Consider the following 27,346-nt stretch of genomic DNA (forward strand, 5'->3'; position numbering starts at 1 on the left):
TATAGGGCAGTTCCTACACCAGAAACTCCTGGATAAACAGGCTAAAATTAGACCGTTGCCATAGTAACCAGATCACCTCATGGCAAGATGAACCATGGAGGTCTGAGAAAGGAATTCAGACCAAAAGGAATCATTCAGCCAATTCTCTGTCAAATCCAAACCAGGTGTGACGATGAATAGCTGATGCTCTTAAAATGCTATGACCTTGAAGAGGTGAGGTGATTGAGTTGTGGGGAGGTACAGTACTATAGGCTATAGGATACCTGTTCAGTGATTCCTCCCGCCACGGACATGTATTCGATGCGATACTTTTCCACTGGACCTTCGGGCCCTGTCCAGGTGGCACGGAACGAGTGGTGGGTCACCTCAGAAGTCACTAGGTTAGTAGGCGGCTCCATGCCTCCTCCTGGTCGAAGAGCAGAGGGAATGTGAGCCGACACGTCAAATATTTCACACACTCAATTCTCCAACCACAAATATGTCCCTTTCACCTCAGCCTCACCGACACAGGGCTGTTAGGGCAGTTTATATAGCAAGTTGACATTTATTGTCATGAATCTTGCCTTGGAGGCAGAACCGAGCAATTTCCGGTAGCTGGGCCAGCTGCAAAATCAAAATTGTCTATATCGTAAAAATTAATGAAAACAAACATTTGCTTTTTGGTCTTAATTTAAGTTTAGGGTTAGGCATTAGGGTTGGCAGGGTGGCTAAGTTTAGGGTTAAGGTTAGGTTCAAAATCAGATTTTATGACAAGATATATTACAATAAATGCGAACCTGCATTTCTATATTTCACCATTTAAAAAAAATAATTTTTTGTGAAAAAGTTTCCATCCCCATGGAGTAAATCACTATTTTGTCTCCTCATAAATTTGAATGAAGGACAAGAGTGTGTCCAAAAAACGAAAGTTTCCATCAACTGGTTGGACCTTATCTAACTTAAGTCAATAAACTAAATGTATCAAGTGTGTTCGGCAAACTAGTGACAGTTTCGAGGCAATATCCACACGTGTTGGCATTTGTTCTGTCTTTTCATTGGCTCATCTCATAAATCATGCTGTTCTTATTGCTATTCTCCACCTGCTATGCTAATCCATGTATTCAACTGATGGGAGATATCAGTACAGCTTTTTTCTGGCTTAGAGGTTAAATGGCTTTTTAATGCATTTTCCTTGCCATCTGATGCTGTCTTAGATTAGAAATACCACTAAACCCCTAAATGCTGTACCAAGTACAATACCCAGCGTACAAAGAACTAGCTTACTGTGATTTGAATGAGAGAGAGAGAGAGAGAGAGAGAGAGAGAGAGAGAGAGAGAGAGAGAGAGAGAGAGAGATAGATAGATAGATAAAGGCTTACCTGGACCCTTCACACTGTTACAGAGGTTGATGGTGAGCTCATCCACTATATCCAGCAGAAAGGAGAAGTCATTCACATTGTACATGTGAATCTCATCTGGGTCTGAGGCAATGGACCTCAACTCATTCTCATCAGCGTTCTTCACACCTAGAAACCACATAACATCACAATATTTACTTCTGTTGAGATCATGACAAAATAAACTCAACTGTCTTTTGTTTATGATACAATCACAACACAAAAATCTGTTTATTATAAAATGTCTATTTTCATTGTCCCCCACAATGAAATTGATGAGAGGACTGTGGATCTGTCTCTGTCCATTAGTAAGTGCATACATTTGCACGTTCATCACACGCAATATCTCAGACACCACTAGCCAATTTTGACAAAACATAGGTGAATGATGCGTCTTGCCATAGTGATCTGGCATTTACAAAATTACACCGATTGGCCAGATGGTGGCGCTATAACAAGCGATCGAAAATGCTAACTCTGAAAGGTAACGCCCCTCACCCCATTTGACCTGTCATGAAATTCCGTACATAGGTCCCTCTCCCCTAAGGTCCGCCATGATGGAATTGCAGGCATTTAACATTTTGTGAAAAACACTTCAAACGCTCCTCCTCTAGCACCGTATGATCGATCTGCACGAAACTGTCAACGTAATAATGTTCAGACCACTACCTAAAACAACATGGCCGCTATTGACCAATAAACATTCATGTGGTTGGGATCTGGCACATTAATGCATATAAATCAGTCAAGGAAATTCATATTGTAACAAAATTCAGTACATATGTTGCAAACACTGTCAAGACTTAACCTATGCAAGAACATTCATATCGACCACACAATGGCGTCATAATACGCACATGTTTATATCTCTTGATCTGTTTGAGTGCTGAAATTTGGCACACATAGGGATATGTTTACCCACACAATATCTCAGACACCACTGGCTCAATTTATTTTTAACTTACATTTTTATTATCCTTTATTTAACTAGGCAAGTCAGTTAAGAATAAATTCTTACTTTTAATGACGGCCTAGGAACAGTGGGTTAACTGCCTTGTTCAGGGGCAGAACACCAGATTTTTACCTTGTCGCTCAGGGATTTGATCTAGCAACCTTTCGGTTACTAGTCCAACGCTCTAACCACTAGGCTACCTGCTTCGGTGAATGGGTGAATGATGAATGATGCAGCTTACCATAGAGATCCGGAATTTACAAAATTACACTGATTGGCCCAAGGGGGGCACTATAGTAATCAATTTAGTCACACACAATATCTCAGAAACCACTGGCCCGATTTTAATTAAATATGGGTGAATTATGCGACTTGCAAAATTACACTGATTGGCCGAAAGGGGGGCGCTGCATCATTCTTGACGGATGATAAGTTTACTGTTGCCTTGTTTGACATGGTCACAAACTTTGATGGTTAACTGAAACATGCAATGTTGTTCGGTTATACACTAGGAGGGTCACTCACCGATGGCGTAGAGCTCGATGTTTTCGTCCCTCAGCACCTGGGAGTTGGTGATAATCTCATCCTGCGACTTGCCGTCAGTGATGAGCACACCGATCTTGCGTGAGTCTTTACGCAGTCCCACGTTGGGCTTGAAGTTGTTCTGGAGGATGTAGTTCAAGGCCATACCTACAGAGACATTAGAGAAAGTTGACTTCAGTTACAGATGCACTCCAGGATCTTAAGCACAACAAATCCACAAAATATAGTCCTAATTGGATTCGTAACATATCATACGAATCGCAAAAACAAAAAGGACGTAACATATCATACGCAATGGATGACGTAGTACTACTGGCTGAAATTAGACAAAAGTTTGAGAGTGCATCTTTAAGTTAAAAAGATGACAGTTTGCAGTTGGCCCTTTATTTCATGATATGTCACCTGTCATGGTGTTTCCCCCTTTGTAGGGCAGGTCAGCCACAGCTTTGAGCAGCCCGTCACGGGTTGGGTGGGCATTCAGATGCCACTCAGTCTTGGGGTCTCCACTGTACTGAACCATACCTGGAGAGAACAAATACAACCACAGTATGACACCAGCGTGATTGATCAGAATCCAATATGCATTTCCATTTCCAGTACCAAGTCCAGACCCAACTTAAATAGAATGGGCTGGGTGATAAACCTATGCCACATTACACATCACCAATGGGATTTGATCAAAAGAAAGATTACCGATCATGACTCTCTCAGGGCTGATGTCAAATACACCAACAATGCGAGCGATGAAGGCTCGGATGGTTTTGAAGTTGAGACGGCCAATACTCCAAGAGCCATCGACCAGCAGGATGATGTCAGCCTTGGCCTGGCTCTTACACTTGGCCTCTGTAAGGAGTGGAGGAGAGGGCCGTGAGAGGGAGTCCTGATACCATGGACACCCCTCGGATGTGTACAGTCCATGTAGTGTGATAAATGAGAGGATGTGTGTCAGAAGGGGCGAGAAGAGTGCCAAAGAACAACAGAATAATATAAACACTTTCAGACAGACATGCACAAACAAAATATGCACACCAAACACAGAGATGAACAACAAGCAGAAAGACATCACCAAAATCCCAATAACACACTAACATTGAACGTTTTTATCTACAATAAACATGTTTTGCTACAACTCGTTTGGCAGCAGTATGTTTCTCTTCTCTTGAAGATGGGATGAACTCTTGTTTTCCCCTTGGGTCTTGTTCTTTTTTGTCTTCTTCTGGTCTTTTTCTTCTTCTGTTTTCAGTCCTGTTGTACATCCTCAAGGCCTTTTCGTGGCCTGCAGCCTTCTTGATGTACTGTATGTGGGGCAGTCATTGGGTTTGTCCCCTGCCCTGAACAACTAGACCGACCCTGCTGACAGATGATATACGACAGACTCCTCTTTCCCAGAGTTACTGCAAATTCCTGCTGTGCTCGCTATTTGCTACACCAGACACCTGTGGGGGTGAAAGGGGGTTGATGCTTGCTCGTCCTGCAGCCGAGCAAAAAGACCCTGTGAATTGAAAAAAGGTTAGAAGAGAAAACAATTATTTACCCACTTTTCTTTATTGAAACATGGAAAAATAGATGCTTAACGACGTGTGGGGGATCGCCCCTTGTAAAATGTATATCTGATTATATAATGGACCAGTGTGTTTGAGTTATAACACTAGTAAACAAGCACTTTTCCGTAAGCTTAATGTACACTACTGGTCAAAAGTTTCAGAACACCTACTCATTTAAGGGTTTTTCTTTATTTCTACTATTCTACATGTAGAATAATAGGGAAGACATCAAAACTATGAAATAACACATATGTAATCATGTAGTAACCAAAAAAGTGTTAAATAAATCTAAATATATGTTATATTTGAGATACTTCAAATAGAAACCCTTTGCCTTGATGACAGCTTTGCACACTCTTGGCATTCTCTCAACCAGCTTCATGAGGTAGTCACCTGGAATGCATTTCAATTAACAGGAGTGCCTTTTAAAAAGCTAATTTGTGGAATTTCTTTCCTTCTTAATGTGTTTGAGCCAATCAGTTGTGATGTGACAAGGTAGGGGGGTATACAGAAGATAGCCCTATTTGGTAAAAGACCAAGTCCATATTATGTCAAGAACAGCTCAAATAACCAAGAAACAGTCCATACTTGAAGACATGAAGGTCAGTCAATACGGAACATATCAAGAACTTTGAGCGTTTCTTCAAGTGAAGTCCGCAAAAACCATCAAGCGCAATGATGAAACTAGCTCGCATGATGACCGCCAGAGTTACCTCAGCTGCAGAGGAAAAGTTTATTAGAGTTACCAGCGTCAGAAATTGTAGCCCAAATAAATGCTTCACAGAGTTCAAGTAACAGACACATCTTAACATCAATTGTTCAGAGGAGACTGCGTGAATCAGGCCTTCGTGGTCGAATTGCTGCAAAGAAACCACTACTAAAGGACACCAATAAGAAGAAGAGACTTGATTAGGCCAAGAAACACAAGCAATGGGCCTGGTTGGCCCTGTCCGGGGTATAGTCAGATGGGGCCACAGTGTCTCCTGACCCGTCCTGTCTCAGCCTCCAGTAATTATGCTACAATAGTTTATGTGTAGGGGGGCTAGGGTCAGTCTGTGATATCTGGAGTACTTCTCCTGTCTTATCCGGTGTCCTGTGTGAATTTAAGTATGCTCCTTTTAATTCTCTCTCTTTCTATTTCTCTTTCTCTTCTCTCGGAGGACCTGAGCCCTAGGACCATGCCTCAGGATTACCTGGCCTGATGATTCCTTGCTGTCCCTTGTCCAACTGGTCGTGCTGCTGCTCCAGTTTCAACTGTTTGACCTGCGGCTATAGAACCCTGCACTGTTCACCGGACGTGCTACCTTGTCCCGGACCTGCTGTTTTTGACTCTCTCTCTCTACCGCTCCTGCTGTCTCTAACTCTGAATGCTCGGCTATGAAAAGCCAACTGACATTTACTCCTGTTGCACCCTCTACAACCACTGTGATTATTATTTGACCCTGCTGGTCATCTTTGAACGTTTTAACATCTTGGCCATGTTGTGTTATAATCTCCACCCGGCACAGCCACAAGAGGACTGGCCACCCCTCAGAGCCTGGTTCCTCTCTAGGTTTCTTCCTAGGTTCCTGCCTTTATAGGGAGTTTTTCCTAGCCACCGTGCTTCTACATCTGCATTGCTTGCTGATTGGGGTTTTAGGCTGGGTTTATGTAGACTTTGTGACATCAGTTGATGTAAAAAGGGCTTTATAATTACATTTGATTGAATGGACATTAGACCGGTGGAAGTTTGTCCTTTGCTCTGGAGGCCAAATTAGAGATTTTTGGTTCCAACCGCTGTGTCTTTGTGAGACGCGGTGTGGGTGAACGGATGATCTCCACATGTTTATTTCCCAGTGTAAAGCATAGAGGATGAGGTGTTATAGTGTGGAGGTTCTTTGCTGGTGACACTGTCTGTGATTTATTTACAATTCAAGGCACACTTAACCAGCATGGCTACCACAGCATTCTGCAGCGATACACCATCCCATCTGGTTTGCGCTTAGTGGGACTATGACCCAACACACTTCCAGGCTGTGTAAGGGCTATTTTACCAAGAAGGAGAGAGATGGAGTGCTGCATCAGATGACCTGGCTTCCACAATCCCCCGACCTCAACCAAATTCAGATGGTTTGAGATGAGTCAGACCGTAGAGTGAAGGAAAAGCAGCCAACAAGTGCTCAGTATATGTTGGAACTCCTTCAAGACTGTTGGAAAATTATTCCAGTTGAAGCTGGTTGAGAGCATGCCTAGAGTGTGCAACGCTGTCATCAAGGCAAAGTGTGGCTATTTGAAGAATCTCAAATATAAAATCCACGTTTAGAATTTTTCTGGTTACTATATGTGCTATTTCTTAATGTTGATGTCTTCACTATTATTTTACAATGTAGAAAATAATAAAAAATAAAGAAAAACCCTTGAATGAGAAGGTGTTCTAAGACTTTGGACCGGTAGTGTAAGTCTCAGAGACATTCATCAACAAAACCACATGTCATCAACTGAGACAGTGTACACTGTCTGAGAGGCATCTGATAAAAAACAGATGACACTGACTTTGTTGTTTAGAATGCATCACAGGATACAGTGTCACATTAAGCAAATACATAAAGCAAATAGATTCATCTATCTATGTTGACTGGCTAGTATGTGGTCATTTAAAGGAGTGATTCATTCTGTAGTCTGTTTATAATGTCATCCAGTGGTGTAAAGTACTTAAGTAAAAATATTTAAGTGGTTTTTGGGGGGTATCTGTACTTCACTATTTATATGTTCTACGACTTTTACTTTTACTTCACTACATTCCTAAATAAAATAATGTACTTTTTACTCCATCCATTTTCCCTGACACATTCCATTTTCAATGCTTAGCAGGACAGGAAAATGTTCCAATTCACACACTTATCAAGAGAACATCCCTGGACATCCCTACTGCCTCTGATCTGGCAGACTCACTAAACACAAATGCTTTGTTTGAGTGTTGGAGTGTACCCCCATCCATCAGAAAATTGTTAAAAAATCAAAAAAATTGTTCGGCCTGGTTTGCTTAATATAAGGAATATACTTATATTTTATTTTTGTATATTTTAGCAATTACATTTACTTTTGATAATAAAGTATATTTAAAACCAAATACATTTAGACTTTTAATCAAGTAGTATTTTACTGGGCCACTTTTACTAGAGTCATTTTCTATTAATGTATCTTTACTTTTACTCAAGTATGACAATTGGATACTTTTTCCACCACTGGTTTCATCCTAGTTCTAATTGGCTCTACCACATACAGTCACTATGGATACATATATACAGTACCACGAGGGCTATTCCACCCTCTGAGCCAGGGAGAAAAAAAGAATAATTCCACCCTATAACCACACTAGCTTGGTCATTATTAAATTCTAGGGCCAAGCTACTGCAGTAGTTTTAGTGTCAGCGGTGAACGCCCATGGTGTGTGCGTGTGCGTGTGCGTGTGCGTCCAAGGTCTGGTCTGGGTGCATGGTGGACTGGAACATCCCTTGCTCTGCTCCGACTGGTGCGGTGGGCAGTCTGTTACTGTGTGTCAGTGTGTCTGCTCCCCATTACTGACACTAATTTATGCCCAGGGTCACCAGCTTTCTCTCTGGGGTCTTATATGAGAAACATAACATTTTCCTAGCCGCATGCAGTTTTGTTCCACGGCAGCCCGGTTGGCACTGCGTAATCTCCTGGTTGTAAAACATCTCTAATTGCAAGCAGAGAAACTTTTTTCCATTATACTAACTTTTTATGCGATGTAAAAATGGGAAATATTAACTTTTGCATGTCAAGAAGTATTAGGGATGAAACAATATGGCTGCTGGGCCAAATGGGCACGGTGATGAGAAATATCAGCAACGTAATAGGTTTGGCATGTTGAACGTTTGTGGGTGGGGGGGTGTAACCTGAATAATCCTTCACTGGCACTGGAGCAAGAAAAAGGAGGTCAAAACACCCGTAGTTAATCATGAAAATATCAATGTCCCACTTATCAATACACCCCATCACAGTCTTAACATGATATGAGGCAGAAAAGCCCATTAAAGCCAAACAGCTATAAATGATTAGTACTCATTATAATCAATGGATGTATAATGTGGTGTGTTATTCTAATGGTTGTGATGTTGATTAGTTTAGACAAACACATAATTCACTAGTGGGATAATTAGTACCATGTCTCTCACAGTGGGAAGACCCCTCCTCTGCTCTAATGGGGGTGGGAGCAGAGGTGGGGGCTGTGGCTGGGACGCTGTGTGTCTGTGGTTTGGTCCGTGTGTCTATCGGAGTGGCTGTTCTGTGGCTGTTCTATGGCTGCATCCCATATGGCCCCCTATTCCCTGATCTCGATATAGTCCTCTGCTCTGGTCAAAAGTAGTGCACTATGTGGGGAGTAGGGTGTCATTTGGGATCGAGCCTAAGTCTGGACATATGTGTATTATAGTCAGTTATGTTATGGTATTGTAAGGTTTTACCGTTCCAAGATTCCAATGGCACATCGGGGGCGTCGGAGAGGGTAGTCTTCTCCTCTCCAGCCAGTGCTGCAGAGTGGCCTCCATCAAACATTCCAAACACAGTCACAGAGTACTTTGTTCCGGCCCTGATGAGATGGAGAGATGAGATTTAAAGTTACTTTTATCCTCACAATGTCCTATGTAACCGTCTAAGAATGGCAGATCAACTTTCTGTCTGAAGATAGAACTTCCTGTGTCTCACCTGAGCTCCTCAAGCACCACAGTGTTGTCATAGGGCCCAACCAGCAGCTCTCCCAGGTCGATATCATTGCCACTGGGGTGGAAGGTGACCTTGTAGCCACGAACATCTCCTGGAGCTGGGTCCCAGGAGACTCTGAAACTGTTCTTGCCGGGCTCTGAGGTCTGTAGGTTTCTGGGAGCTTTGTAAGGTGACACTACAAGACGACAGACAAATAGGAAAATCAGTTCAAATTCATGGGAGCAAAGTAATAACGTAATAACTTCAACTTTGGCAACACTAGTCTTTTTTCATTGAGATCAGCCAACACACATTCCAGTCAGTTTCTCATTAGTCCATAATACAAGTCTTAAGTCCTAGCCTACATCCAAAATTGCACCTTATTTCCTTTATAGTACACTACTATTTACCAGGGCCCATAGGGCTCTGGTCAAAAGTAGTGCACTATACAGGGAGTTCCAGTGTCTTAGAACCCAATGGTATGCCATGTGTTAGTGGTATGCTCTCTGTATTAACCAAGTGTCTGAGGTTTTGTTAGTGAAAAGATACCTTCTCCACCTACAATACTCCCATAGCGTGTCCTACTGTGTCTCATATCATGGGGTTGAATTATGCACCAACGTACGTGTCGTTCCTACTCCTTGCCTTGCTTTTCCTTCTCCCCGCTTGTAAATGGGGTGCACCTTGATGCCATAGGTGGTCATGGGCGTCAGGCGCTTCAGCACGGTGGAGGTGGAGGTGCCGGGAACCCTAGCGACCATCTCTTTGCCCCCAGCGGTGGGCGTGTAGGTCACTCTGTAGTTGATGACTTTACCCGGCGCGGCCATCCACTTTACCTTCATGCTTCGCTCAGTCTCGTCGGACACAGTAAGTGCCTCAGCAGCAGCAGACACTAAGGACAGAGAGGAGGGCAATATTTCATAAAACATCTACCCTTCGATACGTAGCGAGGATGCTGAGAAAAACGATCTAAAAGAGAGTTAGGCTCTTATCCCCAAATCTGGTCATCTTAACTTTCCCTTTTCCCATTCTGAATAGAGCTAAGCTCCATGTACTATATTGTCAAAAGGTCTGATTGTTCCACTATTTCTGCAAACAGACTAGTCAAACCAAAGTCAATCCTTCCAAACACTTAATGATCCCAGGAAAGAATGTCAGACTGATATTGGCCTCCAACTTCTCAATGTGTTGCTTGACCTGAATGGACCTGTGACACTGTTACTGGAGATCCATTGGTTCCGCTGTGCGAACGTAGCGAGGTAAGCACAGATTTGAAAGAGGCGAGGCCTCCCGAGGATCTCTCAAGAATGTATTCTGTTCAAAATGTGGTTGACTTGGCCTGCCAGAGTCAATAAACGAAATGGCTTTCCATATCTACATGTCTAATCAAACCATCACTCTGGTTCCTCAAGATTTTGAGGAAATTTCCATCAATATGATTTCCCATGTGTGCATGAGTAGGATAGGAGGATGTGTGGTCAATTTGAGCCTGTCTTAAATTCTGCTCCCATGCACCCTAACAGGCAGCATACAGGACATATTACGCCATGGGCTGCACACATGCATTATAAAAATTTAAAACATCCCCTCCACAAAAGTGACGTTATCTTAGATTTTAGAACACATAATGCATCATAACTGTCACCACCCCCAGTTTTCCACTGCAGACCACAGCTTAAAAGGGAGTCTTAGAAATGGCCTTTTTCCACAATACCCGACACCAAGATAAAAGGGTTTCATAGAGTGACGATGATGAACACTTGGATGGGAGTTTTTCATTTTTTAGAAGTTTTTTCCTTTGGCACTGGTATACCATAGTGCTATTGCATGAAAATTGATGTGATGGCCTGAAGAGAGTTTCAAACTGTTCTACAGATCTACAAAACCATTCAAGTACACCTCCAAACCTCAGCAACTAACAACACCACTTCAGTGATATTGTTAATCCCTAGCAGTGATGAGACATCCCAAATAACACCCTATTCCCTACTTAGTGCACTACTTTCAACCAGATACATGTGGGTCTTAGTCAAAAGTAGTAGGAATAGGGTTCCATTTGGGACACACACATTGTGTCCATCTCTGAAATCTAACACATAGGTTTCCCTGCCAGACTAAGTCAGTGGCACAGATCAAGAAGAAAGGAAGCAGGAAGTTGAGCCAGCACTTTCCCAAGGATTCTGAGGGGTTGGGCGAGCAGAGTTGGAGAGTGTACTGATCGGTCTTCAGCATAAAATGACGAGGCAGATGCTGGCTAACCAAGGAAGTAATCAGATTACGCTTGTCATTTTGAGTAATCCTGTGGATTACATTACGAACAGAGGATGACGTGTAATAAACAGTAGTACCATCAGTGGTCTCCTGTCCAGTCAGCGGGCTTCCATCTCCTCTGCCATAGGAGGCCAGGACAGACACCTGGTAGAGGGTCTCAGGGGTAAGGCCCTCCAGCACGGTGTTGGTGACGTCTCCAGGGACCATCTTCTCCCCTGACTCGTCACTGTACATGGACTTCCAGCGGATGCTGTACATCTTCACGTTCCCAAGGGCAGCCGTCCAAGACGCAGCGAAACTGGTGTCCGTCACGTCGCTGGTGACAAGGTCCCTGGGGGAGCCCAGTTCTGAAACAAACATGGAGGAAAACATTCGATTTCTGGGTAAGAATTTGGGAGAGGATACAGAATACAGTGATTGGTTGCTGATAATCAATCAACGTGCCAACACACTATCTGGATCAACACTGCTCAGTAAAGGAAAAGAATGCGTTCAACACTAAATCGTCTTGTGTAAACAAGTAAAAAGGGTACTCAGAACCAAAAATCGTATGCACTTCTGCAAACAACATACGTAGTTATCAGTGCTTCTGACTGATCCCCACACCCCTGCTGTAGCTCAGAATACATTTGTCTGACAGCATCTGGACTGATTGGATTATTCAAAATGGAAACTATTGAAACTGTGTCCAGAGGACAGCATAGTTTGTATAATTTGTTTTTTGTTTGTACATCGTTGTTTTCGAAATGTGTGTGACTTTTCTTGTCTATCAGTGTATCAGTGTTTTGTTACTTGTCAAGTTTTGTGTTGTTTGCAGACCCCAAGAAGAATAGCTGCTGCTTCGGCAAAAGCTAATGGGGATCCACATAAACACATAGTTGAACAGTTAGTCATAGTTAAAAAGACTAGAGAGCAGGAGAGCAGCACAGATACACACAACTACCCAGACAGAGAGACCACACAGTAATCTACCCAGACAGAGAGACCACACAGTAATCTACCCAGACAGAGAGACCACACAGTAATCTACCCAGACAGAGAGACCACACAGTAATCTGTGATGCAACTAATTCATTCGATTCACAGATGGAGTCAGGTACCTGCAGGTAGGGTTGCAAAATTCCGGGAACTTTCAATAAATTCCCTGATTTTCCCGAAATCCCAGTTGGAGGATTCCTGGAATCAGAAGGAAAGAAGCGGGAAATCCAGAACAGGATTTCTGGAGAACCAGGGAATTTATTGAAAGTTCCTGGAATTTTGCTACCCTACCTGCGGTAATGGATCCCTTTTGAACCCTGATGTCCTTCATTTCAGAGGGCTAAACTAGGATTGCCAACATGCCTCTCACCGTGAGATATGAGCCCAGCTGACATATAGGAGACTCCCAATAAACTAAAGCTCCACCACATCTGCTTCGCATACTGGAGGGAGGGAGGGAGGGAGGGAGGGAGGGAGGGAGGGAGGGAGGGAGGGAGGGAGGGAGGGAGGGAGGGAGGGAGGGAGGGAGGGCACTGACAGGAGCTATGGGTCTATGGGAGAGAACGGTCATCTTGTGTGATCTCACCACTTTTCCCAACTGCATTGTTGGGTTTGGAGCTTGCCAGAAAGGCATTCCTTGTGCACGTGACATTAAAAATGTGAAACTTGATAATGCAGACAAGGGAAGCCTTTTTGCCATAACATATAGATTTGTTTAACAAAACAAGACCAAATGTAATTTTCCATGCATATGTTACGGCAATAAGACACATGGATCTTGTACTGCACAGAGCCAGTAGACTATAGGGATTATAGAGATGACAGATTCAGTAGAAGGTTTGTGAACGACGGTGACGATCTCCATTGTATCTGTTACATTGTATGTTTGCGACGCAAAAAGAACACGACCAATGGACACACCCTCAGCCTTGTTGGTCATGAATTGAACAGAGGTAAAACAATGCATAATGAGGGGGTTGTAAACTAAATGAGTGGTTAAGATCTGTCTGTCTGTTTATGATAATAATACAAAATGTGATCCAACTAAACAAGAAAACTGAGAGAGTAGCATTTAGACATTACAACACTTCACTTTCTGCCAATGGGTATATTGATATTGTAATGGATAGTCCACTGCACAGTCAACTGATTATAGTGGACCACAGCCAGTATAACTACTGATTATAGTGGACCACAGCCAGTACAACTACTGATTATAGTGGACCACAGCCAGTATAACTACTGATTATAGTGGACCACAGTCAGTATAACTACTGATTATAGTGGAGTACAGCCAGTATAACTACTGATTATAGTGGACCACAGCCAGTATAACTACTGATTATAGTGGACCACAGCCAGTATAACTACTGATTATAGTGGACCACAGCCAGTATAACTACTGATTATAGTGGACCACAGCCAGTATAACTACTGATTATAGTGGACCACAGCCAGTATAACTACTGATTATAGTGGACCACAGCCAGTATAACTACTGATTATAATGGAGCACAGCCAGTATTACTCCTGATTAACCACAGCCAGTATAACTACTGATTATAGTGGACCACAGCCAGTATAACTACTGATTATAGTGGACCACAACCAGTATAACTACTGATTATAGTGGAGCACAGCCAGTATTACTCCTGATTAACCACAGCCAGTATAACAACTGATTATAGTGGACCACAGCCAGTATTACTACTGATTATAGTGGACCACAGCCAGTATTACTACTGATTATAGTGGAGCACAGCCAGTATTACTCCTGATTAACCACAGCCAGTATAACTACTGATTATAGTGGACCACAGCCAGTATTACTACTGATTATAGTGGAGCACAGCCATAATTACTCCTGATTAACCACAGCCAGTATAACTACTGATTATAGTGGACCACAGACAGTATAACTACTGATTATAGTGGACCACAGCCAGTATTACTACTGATTATAGTGGACCACAGCCAGTATAACTATTGATTATAGTGGACCACAGCCAGTATAACTACTGATTATAGTGGACCACAGCCAGTATTACTACTGATTATAGTGGACCACAGCCAGTATAACTACTGATTATAGTGGAGCACAGCCAGTATTACTCCTGATTAACCACAGCCAGTATAACTACTGATTATAGTGGACCACATCCAGTATTACTACTGATTATAGTGGACCACAGCCAGTATTACTAATGATTATCGTGGACCACAGCCAGTATTGCTACTGATTATAGTGGACCACAGCCAGTATAACTACTGATTATAGTGGACCACAGCCAGTATTACTACTGATTATAGTGGACCACAGCCAGTATAACTACTGATTATAGTGGACCACAGCCAGTATTACTACTGATTATAGTGGACCACAGCCAGTACTCTCCCATGGTACAAGATTACATGTCATGCAATCATCAAACCCTCTGTTTGGTTTCTAGTAGTTTGGGTCTGAGACAGACTCTAGAGTAATTCTAGGAGCACAATTACTGTTGGCTATTTCCTGTTAAGACACATGATCAATCTGATCATGTCACCACAAGCACGTGAGGCAGATTCTGACTCACATCCATATGCCTTCTGTTATTCAGTCTTTCCACCGAAACCAAACAAGCTAACCGAAAAATGCAAATGTCTGGTTCCCCATCAAATCAACATGTGAACATGTATCCTCTTTCATATTGAAACATAAACATATACTTCAGGGGGAAATAAATACTTATTTTTTTCTAATTCAAAGTCATAAGGAGAGAGAGCTTAACTTTAAGCAAGTGTTAAATTTTATAGATCAACAAGTAAGCTGTGTCTGATGTCAGGAACAGTCTTTCCAACTGTCACGCCAGAAATAATCTATCAAACCTAATATTGCTCTGAAGCAACCCATTCCAGTCCTGGATAAATTCAAATTTCCTTCATTTTACTGCACAAGTGCTGCCTCGGTCCACATGGGCAGGCTCTTCGTCTCCACCATAGAGATTCAACAGCCTCTATTAGCTGGGACCCCTCCACGGCCATTTTTTATCTGTGAACAAGCTAATTTTCAATTTTTTTGAGTTTTTGTCTATATCCCAGGCCACAGACAGCTCTCGAATGGAATCTGTTGCTCGGCAGCCCGACCTGAAACACACTCAACCCCATTTTTCCATCGCCCATCATGAAGAGAAACTGAACAAAACCACAGTAAATTCAACACCCCTCCTCGAAGCGTCGATACATGCTGTCTCCCTTTCTCTCCCAAGCACTCTCCATTTCTCTCTCACACTCGCTCTCTTCCTTTCTTTTAAACACTACACTTAACCTTTCCATTTCTCTACAAAGAATATACACTACATTGGCTTGGAATATTTTCTGAATAAACAACTATGTGATTTTATGGCTGCCTGCATAAGCCACTCAAATTAATCAATTATTGAAACGTAACAAACTATACACACTATTTGTCATGTATTGTCATGTTGTGTCTTTCTGTCCTTTCCTTTCACCCTGTCTCCCTCTGCTGGTCGTATTAGGTTACCTTTTCTCCCCCGCTTTCCCCCAGCTGTTCCTTGTCTCCTCCTGACTACCTCGTCACCCCTTTTCCCACCTGTTCCCTTTTTCCCTCTGATTAGTCCCCTATATCTCTCTCTGTTTTTGTTCCTGTCCTTGTCGGATTCTTGTTTGTTGTGTTTCATGCCTGAACCAGACTATCGTCATGTTTGCTGTAACCTTGTCCTGTCCTGTCGGAATCTGCCGGTCTATCTGAGCCTACCTATGTTTGGTTATTAAAGAAGCTCTGTTTAAGTTAGTTCGCTTTTGGGTCCTCATTCACTCACCGTAACAGAAGAATCCGACCAAGAATGGACCCAGCGACTTCGGATCCTCTCCACTCAGCCGTCGAGATCCAGGGAGTGATGCTAGGCAGACACGAGCAGGAATTGTCTGCTGCTCGACATGCCGTTGAGACCCTGGCCACCCAAGTCTCCAACCTCACAGAACAGGTTCACCATCTCCGCCTCGATCCACCGGCCACTTCCAGGGCTTTTGAATCTCCGGAGCCCAGAATCAATAACCCGCCGTGTTACTCTGGGGAGCCCACAGAATGCCGCTCGTTCCTCACCCAGTGTGATATTGTGTTTTCTCTCCAGCCCAACACTTACTCCAGGAGCACTGCTCGTGTCGCCTACGTCATATCTCTCCTTATTGGACGGGCTCGTGAGTGGGGCACGGCAATCTGGGAGGCAAGGGCTGAGTGTACTAACCAGTATCAGGACTTTAAGGAGGAGATGATACGGGTTTTTGATCGATCTGTTTTTGGGGAGGAGGCTTCCAGGGTCCTGTCTTCCCTATGTCAAGGTAATCGATCCATAACAGACTACTCTATTGAGTTTCGCACTCTTGCTGCCTCCAGTGGCTGGAACGAGCCGGCTTTGCTCGCTCGTTTTCTGGAGGGTCTCCGCGCAGAGGTAAAGGATGAGATTCTCTCCCGGGAGGTCCCTTCCAGCGTGGATTCCCTGATTGAACTCGCTATTCGCATTGAGCGACGGGTTGATCTTCGTCACCGAGCTCGTGGAAAGGAGCTCGCGTTCTCCGTTGCCCCCCTCTCCGCATTACTACCATCTTCCTCTGCCGGCTCGGGTGCTGAGCCTATGCAGCTGGGAGGTATCCGCATCTCGACTAAGGAGAGGGAACGGAGAATCACCAACCGCCTCTGTCTCTATTGCGGTTCTGCTGGTCATTTTGTCACTTCATGTCCAGTAAAAGCCAGAGCTCATCAGTAAGCGGAGGGCTACTGGTGAGCGCTACTACTCCTGTCTCTCCTTCAAGATCCTGCACTACCTTGTCGGTCCATCTACACTGGACCGGTTCGTCAGCTTCCTGCAGTGCCTTAATAGACTCTGGGGCGGAGGGCTGTTTTATGGACGAGACCTGGGCTCGGGAACATGACATTCCTCTCAGACAGTTAAGGGAGTCCACGGCCTTGTTCGCCCTGGATGGTAGTCCTCTCCCCAGGATTCAGCGTGAGACGCTACCTTTAACCCTCACTGTTTCTGGTAATCATAGCGAAACCATTTCTTTTTTGATTTTTCGTTCACCTTTTACACCTGTTGTTTTGGGCCATCCCTGGCTAGTTTGTCATAATCCTTCCATTAATTGGTCTAGTAATTCTATCCTCTCCTGGAACGTCTCTTGTCATGTGAAATGTTTAATGTCTGCTATCCCTCCTGTTTCCTCTGTCTCTTCTTCACAGGAGGAGCCTGGTGATTTGACAGGGGTGCCGGAGGAATATCACGATCTGCGCACGGTGTTCAGTCGGTCCAGGGCCACCTCTCTTCCTCCACACCGGTCGTATGATTGTAGTATTGATCTCCTTCCGGGAACCACTCCCCCCCGGGGTAGACTATACTCTCTGTCGGCTCCCGAACGTAAGGCTCTCGAGGATTATTTGTCTGTAGCTCTTGACGCCGGTACCATAGTCCCCTCCTCCTCTCCCGCCGGAGCGGGGTTTTTTTTTGTCAAGAAGAAGGACGGGTCTCTGCGCCCCTGCATAGATTATCGAGGGCTGAATGACATAACAGTTAAGAATCGTTATCCGCTTCCTCTTATGTCTTCAGCCTTCGAGATCCTGCAGGGAGCCAGGTTTTTCACTAAGTTGGACCTTCGTAACGCTTACCATCTCGTGCGCATCAGGGAGGGGGACGAGTGGAAGACGGCGTTTAACACTCCGTTAGGGCACTTTGAATACCGGGTTCTTCCTTTCGGCCTCGCTAACGCTCCAGCTGTCTTTCAGGCATTAGTCAATGATGTCCTGAGAGACATGCTGAACATCTTTGTTTTCGTTTACCTTGACGATATCCTGATTTTTTCACCGTCACTCCAGATTCATGTTCAGCACGTTCGACGTGTCCTCCAGCGCCTTTTAGAGAATTGTCTTTTTGTTAAGGCTGAGAAGTGCACTTTTCATGCCTCCTCCGTCACATTTCTCGGTTCTGTTATTTCCGCTGAAGGCATTAAGATGGATCCCGCTAAGGTCCAAGCTGTCATTGATTGGCCCGCCCCTAAGTCACGCGTCGAGCTGCAGCGCTTTCTCGGCTTCGCGAACTTCTATCGTCGTTTCATCCGTAATTTCGGTCAGGTGGCAGCTCCTCTCACAGCCCTTACTTCTGTCAAGACGTGCTTTAAGTGGTCCGTTTCCGCCCAGGGAGCTTTTGATCTCCTCAAGAATCGTTTTACATCCGCTCCTATCCTTGTTACACCTGACGTCTCTAGACAGTTCGTTGTCGAGGTTGACGCGTCAGAGGTGGGCGTGGGAGCCATTCTTTCTCAGCGCTCCCTCTCTGACGACAAGGTCCACCCATGCGCGTATTTTTCTCATCGCCTGTCGCCGTCGGAACGTAACTATGATGTGGGAAACCGCGAACTGCTCGCCATCCGGTTAGCCCTAGGCGAATGGCGACAGTGGTTGGAGGGGGCGACCGTTCCTTTTGTCGTTTGGACTGACCATAGGAACCTTGAGTACATCCGTTCTGCCAAACGACTTAATGCGCGTCAGGCGCGTTGGGCGCTGTTTTTCGCTCGTTTCGAGTTCGTGATTTCTTATCGTCCGGGCTCTAAGAACACCAAGCCTGATGCTTTATCTCGTCTCTTCAGTTCTTCAGTAGCCTCCACTGACCCCGAGGGGATTCTCCCTGAGGGGCGTGTTGTCGGGTTGACTGTCTGGGGAATTGAGAGGCAGGTAAAGCAAGCGCTCACTCACACTCCGTCGCCGCGCGCTTGTCCTAGGAACCTTCTTTTCGTTCCCGTTCCTACTCGTCTGGCCGTTCTTCAGTGGGCTCACTCTGCCAAGTTAGCCGGCCACCCTGGCGTTCGGGGTACGCTTGCTTCCATTCGCCAGCGTTTTTGGTGGCCCACCCGGGAGCATGACACGCGTCGTTTCGTGGCTGCTTGTTCGGTCTGCGCGCAGACTAAGTCCGGTAACTCCCCTCCTGCCGGCCGTCTCAGGCCGCTTCCCATTCCCTCTCGACCGTGGTCTCACATCGCCTTAGATTTTGTCACCGGACTGCCTTCGTCAGCGGGGAAGACTGTTATTCTTACGGTTGTCGATAGGTTCTCTAAGGCGGCTCATTTCATTCCCCTTGCTAAGCTTCCTTCTGCTAAAGAGACGGCACAAATCATCATCGAGAATGTTTTCAGAATTCATGGCCTTCCGTCAGACGTCGTTTCGGACAGAGGTCCGCAATTCACGTCTCAATTTTGGAGGGAGTTTTGCCGTTTGATTGGGGCTTCCGTCAGTCTCTCTTCCGGCTTTCACCCCCAGTCTAACGGTCAAGCAGAACGGGCCAATCAGACTATTGGTCGCATCTTACGCAGTCTTTCTTTTCGCAACCCTGCGTCTTGGTCAGAACAGCTCCCCTGGGCAGAATACGCCCACAACTCGCTTCCTTCGTCTGCGACCGGGCTATCTCCTTTTCAGAGTAGCCTCGGGTACCAGCCTCCGCTGTTCTCATCTCAGTTCGCCGAGTCCAGCGTCCCCTCCGCTCAGGCTTTTGTCCAACGTTGCGAGCGCACCTGGAAGAGGGTCAGGTCTGCACTTTGCCGTTATAGGACGCAGACTGTGAGGGCTGCTAATAAGCGTAGAACTAAGAGTCCTAGATATTGTCGCGGTCAGAGAGTTTGGCTCTCCACTCAGAACCTTCCCCTTAAGACGGCTTCTCGCAAGTTGACCCCGCGGTTCATTGGTCCGTTCCGTATTTCTCGGGTCATTAATCCTGTCGCAGTTCGACTTCTTCTTCCGCGATACCTTCATCGCGTCCACCCGGTTTTCTATGTCTCCTGTATCAAGCCCGTTCTTCGCGCCCCCGCTCGTCCCCCCCCCCCCCCCCCCCCCCCCATCCTTGTCGAGGGCGCACCCATCTACAGGGTCCGCAGGATTTTGGACATGCGTCCTCGGGGCCGTGGTCACCAGTACCTCGTAGATTGGGAGGGGTACGGTCCTGAGGAGAGGAGTTGGGTTCCCTCTCGGGACGTGCTGGACCGTGCGCTGATCGAGGATTTCCTCCGTTGCCGCCAGGTTTCCTCCTCGAGTGCGCCAGGAGGCGCTCGGTGAGTGGGGGGGTACTGTCATGTATTGTCATGTGTCTTTCTGTCCTTTCCTTTCACCCTGTCTCCCTCTGCTGGTCGTATTAGGTTACCTTTTCTCCCCCGCTTTCCCCCAGCTGTTCCTTGTCTCCTCCTGACTACCTCGTCACCCCTTTTCCCACCTGTTCCCTTTTTCCCTCTGATTAGTCCCCTATATCTCTCTCTGTTTTTGTTCCTGTCCTTGTCGGATTCTTGTTTGTTGTGTTTCATGCCTGAACCAGACTATCGTCATGTTTGCTGTAACCTTGTCCTGTCCTGTCGGAATCTGCCGGTCTATCTGAGCCTACCTATGTTTGGTTATTAAAGAAGCTCTGTTTAAGTTAGTTCGCTTTTGGGTCCTCATTCACTCACCGTAACACTATTGTTCTGTCTATTTGATCTTCCCCTCCCTGTTGCCTCACAACATCAGGCGGGATTGATTTTGTTCATGCATTTTACATTTCAAATAGCCTTGAAATTTCAAGCACATTGCAATGTCCTACGCTCAAGACAAAACTCTAGCCTAGGGATAAAATCTGCCGTTCGTTCGCATCCAGCACTAATACTATTAAGCCAAAAGAGCCTAAAGTTCTGTACCGCAGTCAGAATAAACTGTAGCTTTATATTTGAAGTTGGGATCATGTTCTTTAGACCCTGGTCCATTGGAAGGGAGAGTGTAGGTGCTGAAAAGCCGTGCAGTCTGCCCACTGCAGGTTTGTCTTAATGACATCATAATGACATCCCTAAGGGTCAGACAACAGCAGCTTGAAACCTTTATAAACTTTGACAAATGCCAGATACAAATGTGGGATCTTAATTTGAGCCGGTTTGCTAAAGCAGGAAAATAATCCTGCAGCAACAGGACATTTGAATTATTATGTGGATTATACAGTATTTAATGGACATTTTTGTAGGAGTTTCAACATGGAAATTACACACTTCAGAAGCATTTTTAAACCTCAAATACACTACAAGTTTTACATTTCCTGCACTGCAGGAAAGTTCTCCTGCAACAGAGTGATCAAATTAAGATCCCACATCCGTAGGAGAGGGGCAAAGGGGGGAACCATTCATCCCAACGAGAGGGGGGATTCTCAGGGGCTATATCCTGAGGGAGGGCAGTTACACAACTACTACTAACTACAGAGCCTGAGTCACAGTAAGAGTAAACCACCTCTTGACTTGGCCTGTAACCTTTATGATCGTCGTTGATTCAATTCCCATGATGGACCTCTTTGGTTATTTTTTATTCCTAGCACAGTCTTGGCTCCACATCATCACCCCTCCCTGATGGAAGTGGCTGGTAAGTGCTCAGTATGGAGGCGGCCAGAATACATGCAGCTTTGAAGGTTTTTCACAGGTAACACTTTCCATATGCCTTCTCTGTCTTTCACATTCATCATCTCAGCACTTTTCATTTGTTTTGTTACAATTATTCTGTCCTCCTGCCACATCAACAGACTGAATTAATGAGGGAAACGCACTGTATGCTCACTCAATTGATTTCCTTGGTGTGAGAATAGAAGGAACGTGAAGTCCAGGTCATCTAGACTGTCATCGTTTCTGCAACAGGGACTTGAGGTGAGCTGTGCTGGAGTGAGTTCCTCGCCATACTGGAGGCTCCACAAAAACGGCCAGCAGCATATGCAGGCCTAGGGCACGTCACACCATACTGAATATAGTGCACTACCTTTGACCAGTGCACCATTGGCCGATGGTCAAAAGTAGCGCACTATATAGGGAATAGGGTACCATTTGGAATGCAAGCTGCGGGTCCAGGACGTGTTAAGGACCTGACAAATAATTTAAAGATACATTTTACATGTACATTATTTAGCAAATGCTCTTATCCAGAGCGACTTACAGTAGTGAGCGCATACATTTTCATTCGTACTGGTCCCCCGTAGGACTTAAACCCACAACCCTGGTATTGTAAGTGCCATGCTCTACCAACTGAGCCACACGGGACCGTAGTCTCTCCTTTGTGGTTGAAACCCTAGCCTCCCAGCAGAGCCCAGCACAAAGTGGTCAGTGTGTGTTGGCTTGGTGGAGTGAAAGCTGAGAGAGTCCTGGATGCTATGTCAGCAAACTCAGAGATTCTGCTACTCCATGTCCATCAGGGGAGAAGTCAGCCGGCCGGCAGGGGCTCGGGCCTCCCCAATCAGCCTAACCTCCATGACAGGCTGAGATGCGTTCTGGGACCAGGAGCCATTCCCAATCGCAGCGCAAAGTCAAGGACAAGTCAAACATGTACCATTGTCCAAATCCTGGGGAAAGAATGCTGGCTAAAGTCAAGCTCCTGTCATTTTTTAATGAATGTAAAAGGGATGGATTCAGTGGAAAAAGGTGAAAGGCTGAGATTTTCACAGTACAAGACTCCTCTTTTGTTCCTGCCTGTACTGTATGCGTGACTGTTTCAAAAACAGTCTAATAGAGCCTAGTGGTTCTGCTTCATGGCAGCTCTGATGCCACTTCAAAGTCCATTCCATTGAAAGTGGGCCACAGTAAAGAACTAGGTCTGCACAACTCCTTGCACTCAGAAGTGCAACAGAAGGACACAATTATTGTGGACAAGAATATTAAATTACAGGCAAGCCCTCAGAAACAAGGTACAGGGCGAGAGGAGAGAGAAGAATGACTTCATACCCCCCACACCCCCTTCCAGTCCTGTGTGATCAAAGACCCACGGAAGCAGCTTTGACTAGCTGACTAGCACTGGCCCTAACACCGTTCAGCTTGGTGACCTCTCACCCTATAGCTGGTGATTTCATCAGGTGATGCAGTAGCTGCGTTATTGGGGCAGCACTCTGGAGAAAACAGCTTGACCCCAAGACAAAGCACAATCACACAACATGATTACCAGCCTCCAGAGGGATGGAGCTGAGCTGAATGCTACTAAAAAGGCTATAGGAGAACCAGATATCTGACTCATCGCTCTCTCTCCTCTCTCTCTCTGTCTCTGGTTGTTTATTATTGCTGTCTTTCTAAAGAGAAAGCTTTTTGAAGAATCTCTCAGAGAACTGACAGAAGAGCAACTCATTACTTTGAAAGTGCCATGTTTTTATTCGAAGCACCATTCAATGATTCAGGTATAGACCCAGGTTTTGTCATAGTACAGTTAAAAGCACTAAAGGATCTGAGTTTTAGGCCTACTGTGCTGTTGACTCTTAGGACTGGTTCCCCAGACCCAGATTAAGCCTATCCTCCTGGCGCATTATGGTCAATGGAGAAAATCCATAACAAATGGTTTTAGTCAGAAACCAGCCAATACAGTTCAAGAACAATGTACCTATTTTGGGAAGTCTCTGTTCTGCTTACCTTCCAGTGTGGTTCCTTTCCCCTTCAGAGGGTCTCCTAGGCCAGAGGAGTAGCGTGCGCTGACGGCCAGGTCGTACTCAGTGCCAGGCTGCAGGTTCTTCAGGAGGACGTTGGTGTTCTCTCCCTTCACTGACACCTCCTTCCTCTCGCCACCCGCCGATGGAAGGAAATTGATACGGTACTGGAGGACGCGGCCCGGTGCCGCCGCCCACGACAGCTTCATGCTGGACATAGTCTCGTCGAAGACCCGCAGGTCCCGTGGAGATCCCTGCCCTAAAAGAGAAGAGGCGGGAAAAGACGCGCTGTCAATGAGGAGTCAATCAAGTTTGAAGTTGTTGGGCACAGTGTAGGTTCTGGTATATGACCAATTAACTCAGGTGTCTGTTATTACACTAGACAGATTGGAAAGACCACAAGTCTTCAAGTAATATAAAGGTTTTTGGAAAGGTACACGGTGAATAGCACAACAAGGGCATCATTGAAAAGAAGATTGAGGACAAAACATAAACCCATCTCGGAGTCAGCTGGGTGCTGGATGGGAAAGAGCCACAGGCGGGGATACGTTCTCCCCTTTAAACAAACAGCTGCTTCATTTAAAAGAGCTGGAACTGCTTTGAGTGCTGATAATCACTGAGAAGAATGTGGTTGCCGTGGTGAATAGGAGTAATTTTCGGTTCATTTTTCCGTCAGCCTCCCTTGCACCTTTGGCTCCGGCACTGTAAACTCCTGCATTTCTGATCAACATTTCACCACAAACACACACTCACACAGACCTCTGGTATGTATCAAAAAATACCCCCCTTAGAGGCCAACCCCTTTGTGATGTCTTCCATTGACTTCTCGCCAAAATATAATGACACAGTAAGATTTGGTAGAATATTAGCTCAGTAGATCATAAAGTAGAAAGAATTATCACTGGTTTGATGCAATAGGCATGCATGTTCACACCCCTTGACGATAAGTGTAACCGAGTTTGATTCGTAGTGTCACTCGCCAGCTTGAAATGTCTTAAATAGCTAGCGTAATTGTCTAAGAAGTTGTCAAGTGGGCGGTCATGTTTGTTAGCAATCACACTAATGCTAGTTAGCAGCTTTCTTCAAACTAAACCCAGATACATAAAAATGGTATCCACAAATTCATATGACTCTGAGGAAGTAGATAAAGGGCCTCATTGCCAAAAACTATCCCTTTAAGCAAGCACAGTGTGACTGCTTCATAAGCAGATGCCTAGTCACCTTCTTTGGTGGTGCCATCGATCTGCATCTCTCCGCCAGTGTCTAACTGGTACTCTGCAGCCACCGTCACACGGTACGTCGTTAAGGGGTTGAGCTCCGGCAGCACGATGGTGGTCTCTTGGCCGACAGTGACTGTCTCTAGTCTCGCGCTGTCGCCCCTTACTGGTTCATAGGTCAGACGGTACCGTACCACCGCTCCTGGTGCCGGCGCCCACGACACCAGGAAACTGTCTGTTGTTTCCTCGGACACCCTCAGGTTACTCACTGTTCCTTGTTCTATGACAAAGATATAAGAGGTCATACAAATATTAAAACAGAAGTTATGGCATTTGCTTCAAATAATTTCTCTGTTGGTATCTGTTGGTCTGATGGTACTGACCATCTAGTGTGGTCTCAAATCCATTCAGAGGGAAGCTGTCTCCTTGGGCGTACTGGGCAAAGACGTTGACCTCGTAGAGGGTGACGGGCGTGAGGTGAGGCAGCAGAGCGGTGAGCGTGTCCCCGGGCACGGACATGGACACAAAGTCCCCGTTGGTGTCAGCAGCCGGTCTGAACTGGATCAGGTAGGACAGGACGTTGAAGACATCGGTCTCCCAGGTAGCTCTGAAGCTCCTGGTGGCCACCTCAGAGAACGTTAATGACCTCGGTGGCAGTAAGCCTTCAGGAGATAGAAGAAGACTAAACATTAGGTCACAACACTCAGAATGCATCCCAAATGGCACCTTAATTCCTGTGTCCCTATTGGCACCACATAGGGCTCTGGTCTAAAGTAATGACCTGTATAAGGAATAATAGAGTGCCATTTGAGACGGAACCTGAAAAACACAATAACATGATCTATATTCCATTAGTGAAAATCCCTGTATTGTTTTCTATGTTTACGGTACTCCATGTTGTCATAATAGATTAGTATATAAAGATTATATCACAGGTAATCAAACCTTGTGTGAGTTGCACAATATACTGGCAGAGCTGAATGCTTTTTGGCAATGTAATGCAGAGTGACTAATATTTGGCATTATATTTCCACACGGGAGTCCTCTTACTAACCCTGAGAGAGCAAGAGGTTGTGTGTAACACATTGCTAAACAGAAGATGACAACTTTGGAAAAGGGTATTGTGACACAACAGAAGTAATTGCAAGCATATGCTGTATACTCATAGTATTTTGTCTTCTATTTCTCAGGTCAAGGACCATCAAGGCCAAGGTAGAGTGGAGTTATCTTCAAGAGATATTCCCTCCAAAATGTCCAAAAAGGAGCAGTTGATCAAAATTTGATTGACTAAAAAGTTGTAAAAAAGGTGAACAATTATGCCATAATTAATCAAATGAGCCAAGTATATGGTATTTCAAAACATGTTATTTGTTCAAAATCAAGAAATAATCAAAAACCTGAAAACTGACCAATGTTTAGGATGTAAGTTATACACTGGAAAACTTCTCTGCCTACTGCCATATGGAGCTGTGTGATACTGTGCCAAGTGTAAGCTTTACATTGATCCGTTTATATACAGTGTATCCCACTCTGGTGTAAATAGCTTGGCATATGAATCATATGAAACAAGATACGTTGCCTACTGTAATTCAAAGAATGCTAGCACTTACTTTAGTATTGCAAAAATACTTTCTCTAAGCACTTCCATAAACATCTTAGACTTCGGTAAGATTGGGTGCTGGGCCATTATCTACTGTGAGAATCTATGGCATTCATAAATCTCCCCAATATTTATTGTTTGCAAGATATTCTCTTTGGCTAAGGAATTTAACTTACTTACTGTGTAAACCATTAGCTTGTAGGGCTGGGAATTACCAGGGACGCACGATACTATATTATCGACATTTTTGTAATTACTTTTTAATTGTATTTATTTAACCTTTATTTAACTAGGCAAGTCAGTTAAGAACAAATTCTTATTTACAATGACAAATTCTTATTTACAACGATACCTTGGTGCCGATACGATACGTATTGCAATTTTCACTATTCTCATGATTCTATATATACAGTGCCTTGCGAAAATATTCGGCCCCCTTGAACTTTGCGACCTTTTGCCACATTTCAGGCTTCAAACATAAAGATATAAAACTGTATTTTTTTGTGAAGAATCAACAAGAAGTGGGACACAATCATGAAGTGGAACGACATTTATTGGATATTTCAAACTTTTTTAACAAATAAAAAACTGAAAAATTGGGCGTGCAAAATTATTCAGCCCCTTTACTTTCAGTGCAGCAAACTCTCTCCAGAAGTTCAGTGAGGATCTCTGAATGATCCAATGTTGACCTAAATGACTAATGATGATAAATACAATCCACCTGTG

At 44.8% G+C, this 27,346-nt stretch overlaps 1 protein-coding gene across 8 annotated transcripts in view; it reads right to left on the reverse strand.

Moving 5' to 3' along the window:
- Positions 1–27,346, reverse strand: part of LOC110529470 (collagen alpha-1(XII) chain) — a 102,006-nt gene that overhangs the window by 60,151 nt on the left and 14,509 nt on the right. For 7 of the 8 annotated variants that reach the window (XM_036984855.1, XM_036984860.1, XM_036984859.1 and 4 more), the window contains exons 11-22: positions 25,404–25,682; positions 25,025–25,300; positions 23,790–24,062; positions 11,468–11,737; positions 9,745–10,011; positions 9,123–9,315; positions 8,882–9,006; positions 3,565–3,714; positions 3,274–3,393; positions 2,854–3,018; positions 1,359–1,505; positions 264–406 (exon numbers count right to left, since the gene is read on the reverse strand). In XM_036984855.1, the coding sequence (XP_036840750.1) occupies positions 264–406; positions 1,359–1,505; positions 2,854–3,018; positions 3,274–3,393; positions 3,565–3,714; positions 8,882–9,006; positions 9,123–9,315; positions 9,745–10,011; positions 11,468–11,737; positions 23,790–24,062; positions 25,025–25,300; positions 25,404–25,682 (2,408 nt within the window). The remainder of the gene's footprint in view (positions 1–263; positions 407–1,358; positions 1,506–2,853; positions 3,019–3,273; positions 3,394–3,564; positions 3,715–8,881; positions 9,007–9,122; positions 9,316–9,744; positions 10,012–11,467; positions 11,738–23,789; positions 24,063–25,024; positions 25,301–25,403; positions 25,683–27,346) is intronic. The other variant, XM_036984861.1, reaches the window with a different exon arrangement.

Source organism: Oncorhynchus mykiss, chromosome 8 (assembly GCF_013265735.2).
Source record: "Oncorhynchus mykiss isolate Arlee chromosome 8, USDA_OmykA_1.1, whole genome shotgun sequence".
NCBI classification, from domain to species: domain Eukaryota; kingdom Metazoa; phylum Chordata; class Actinopteri; order Salmoniformes; family Salmonidae; genus Oncorhynchus; species Oncorhynchus mykiss.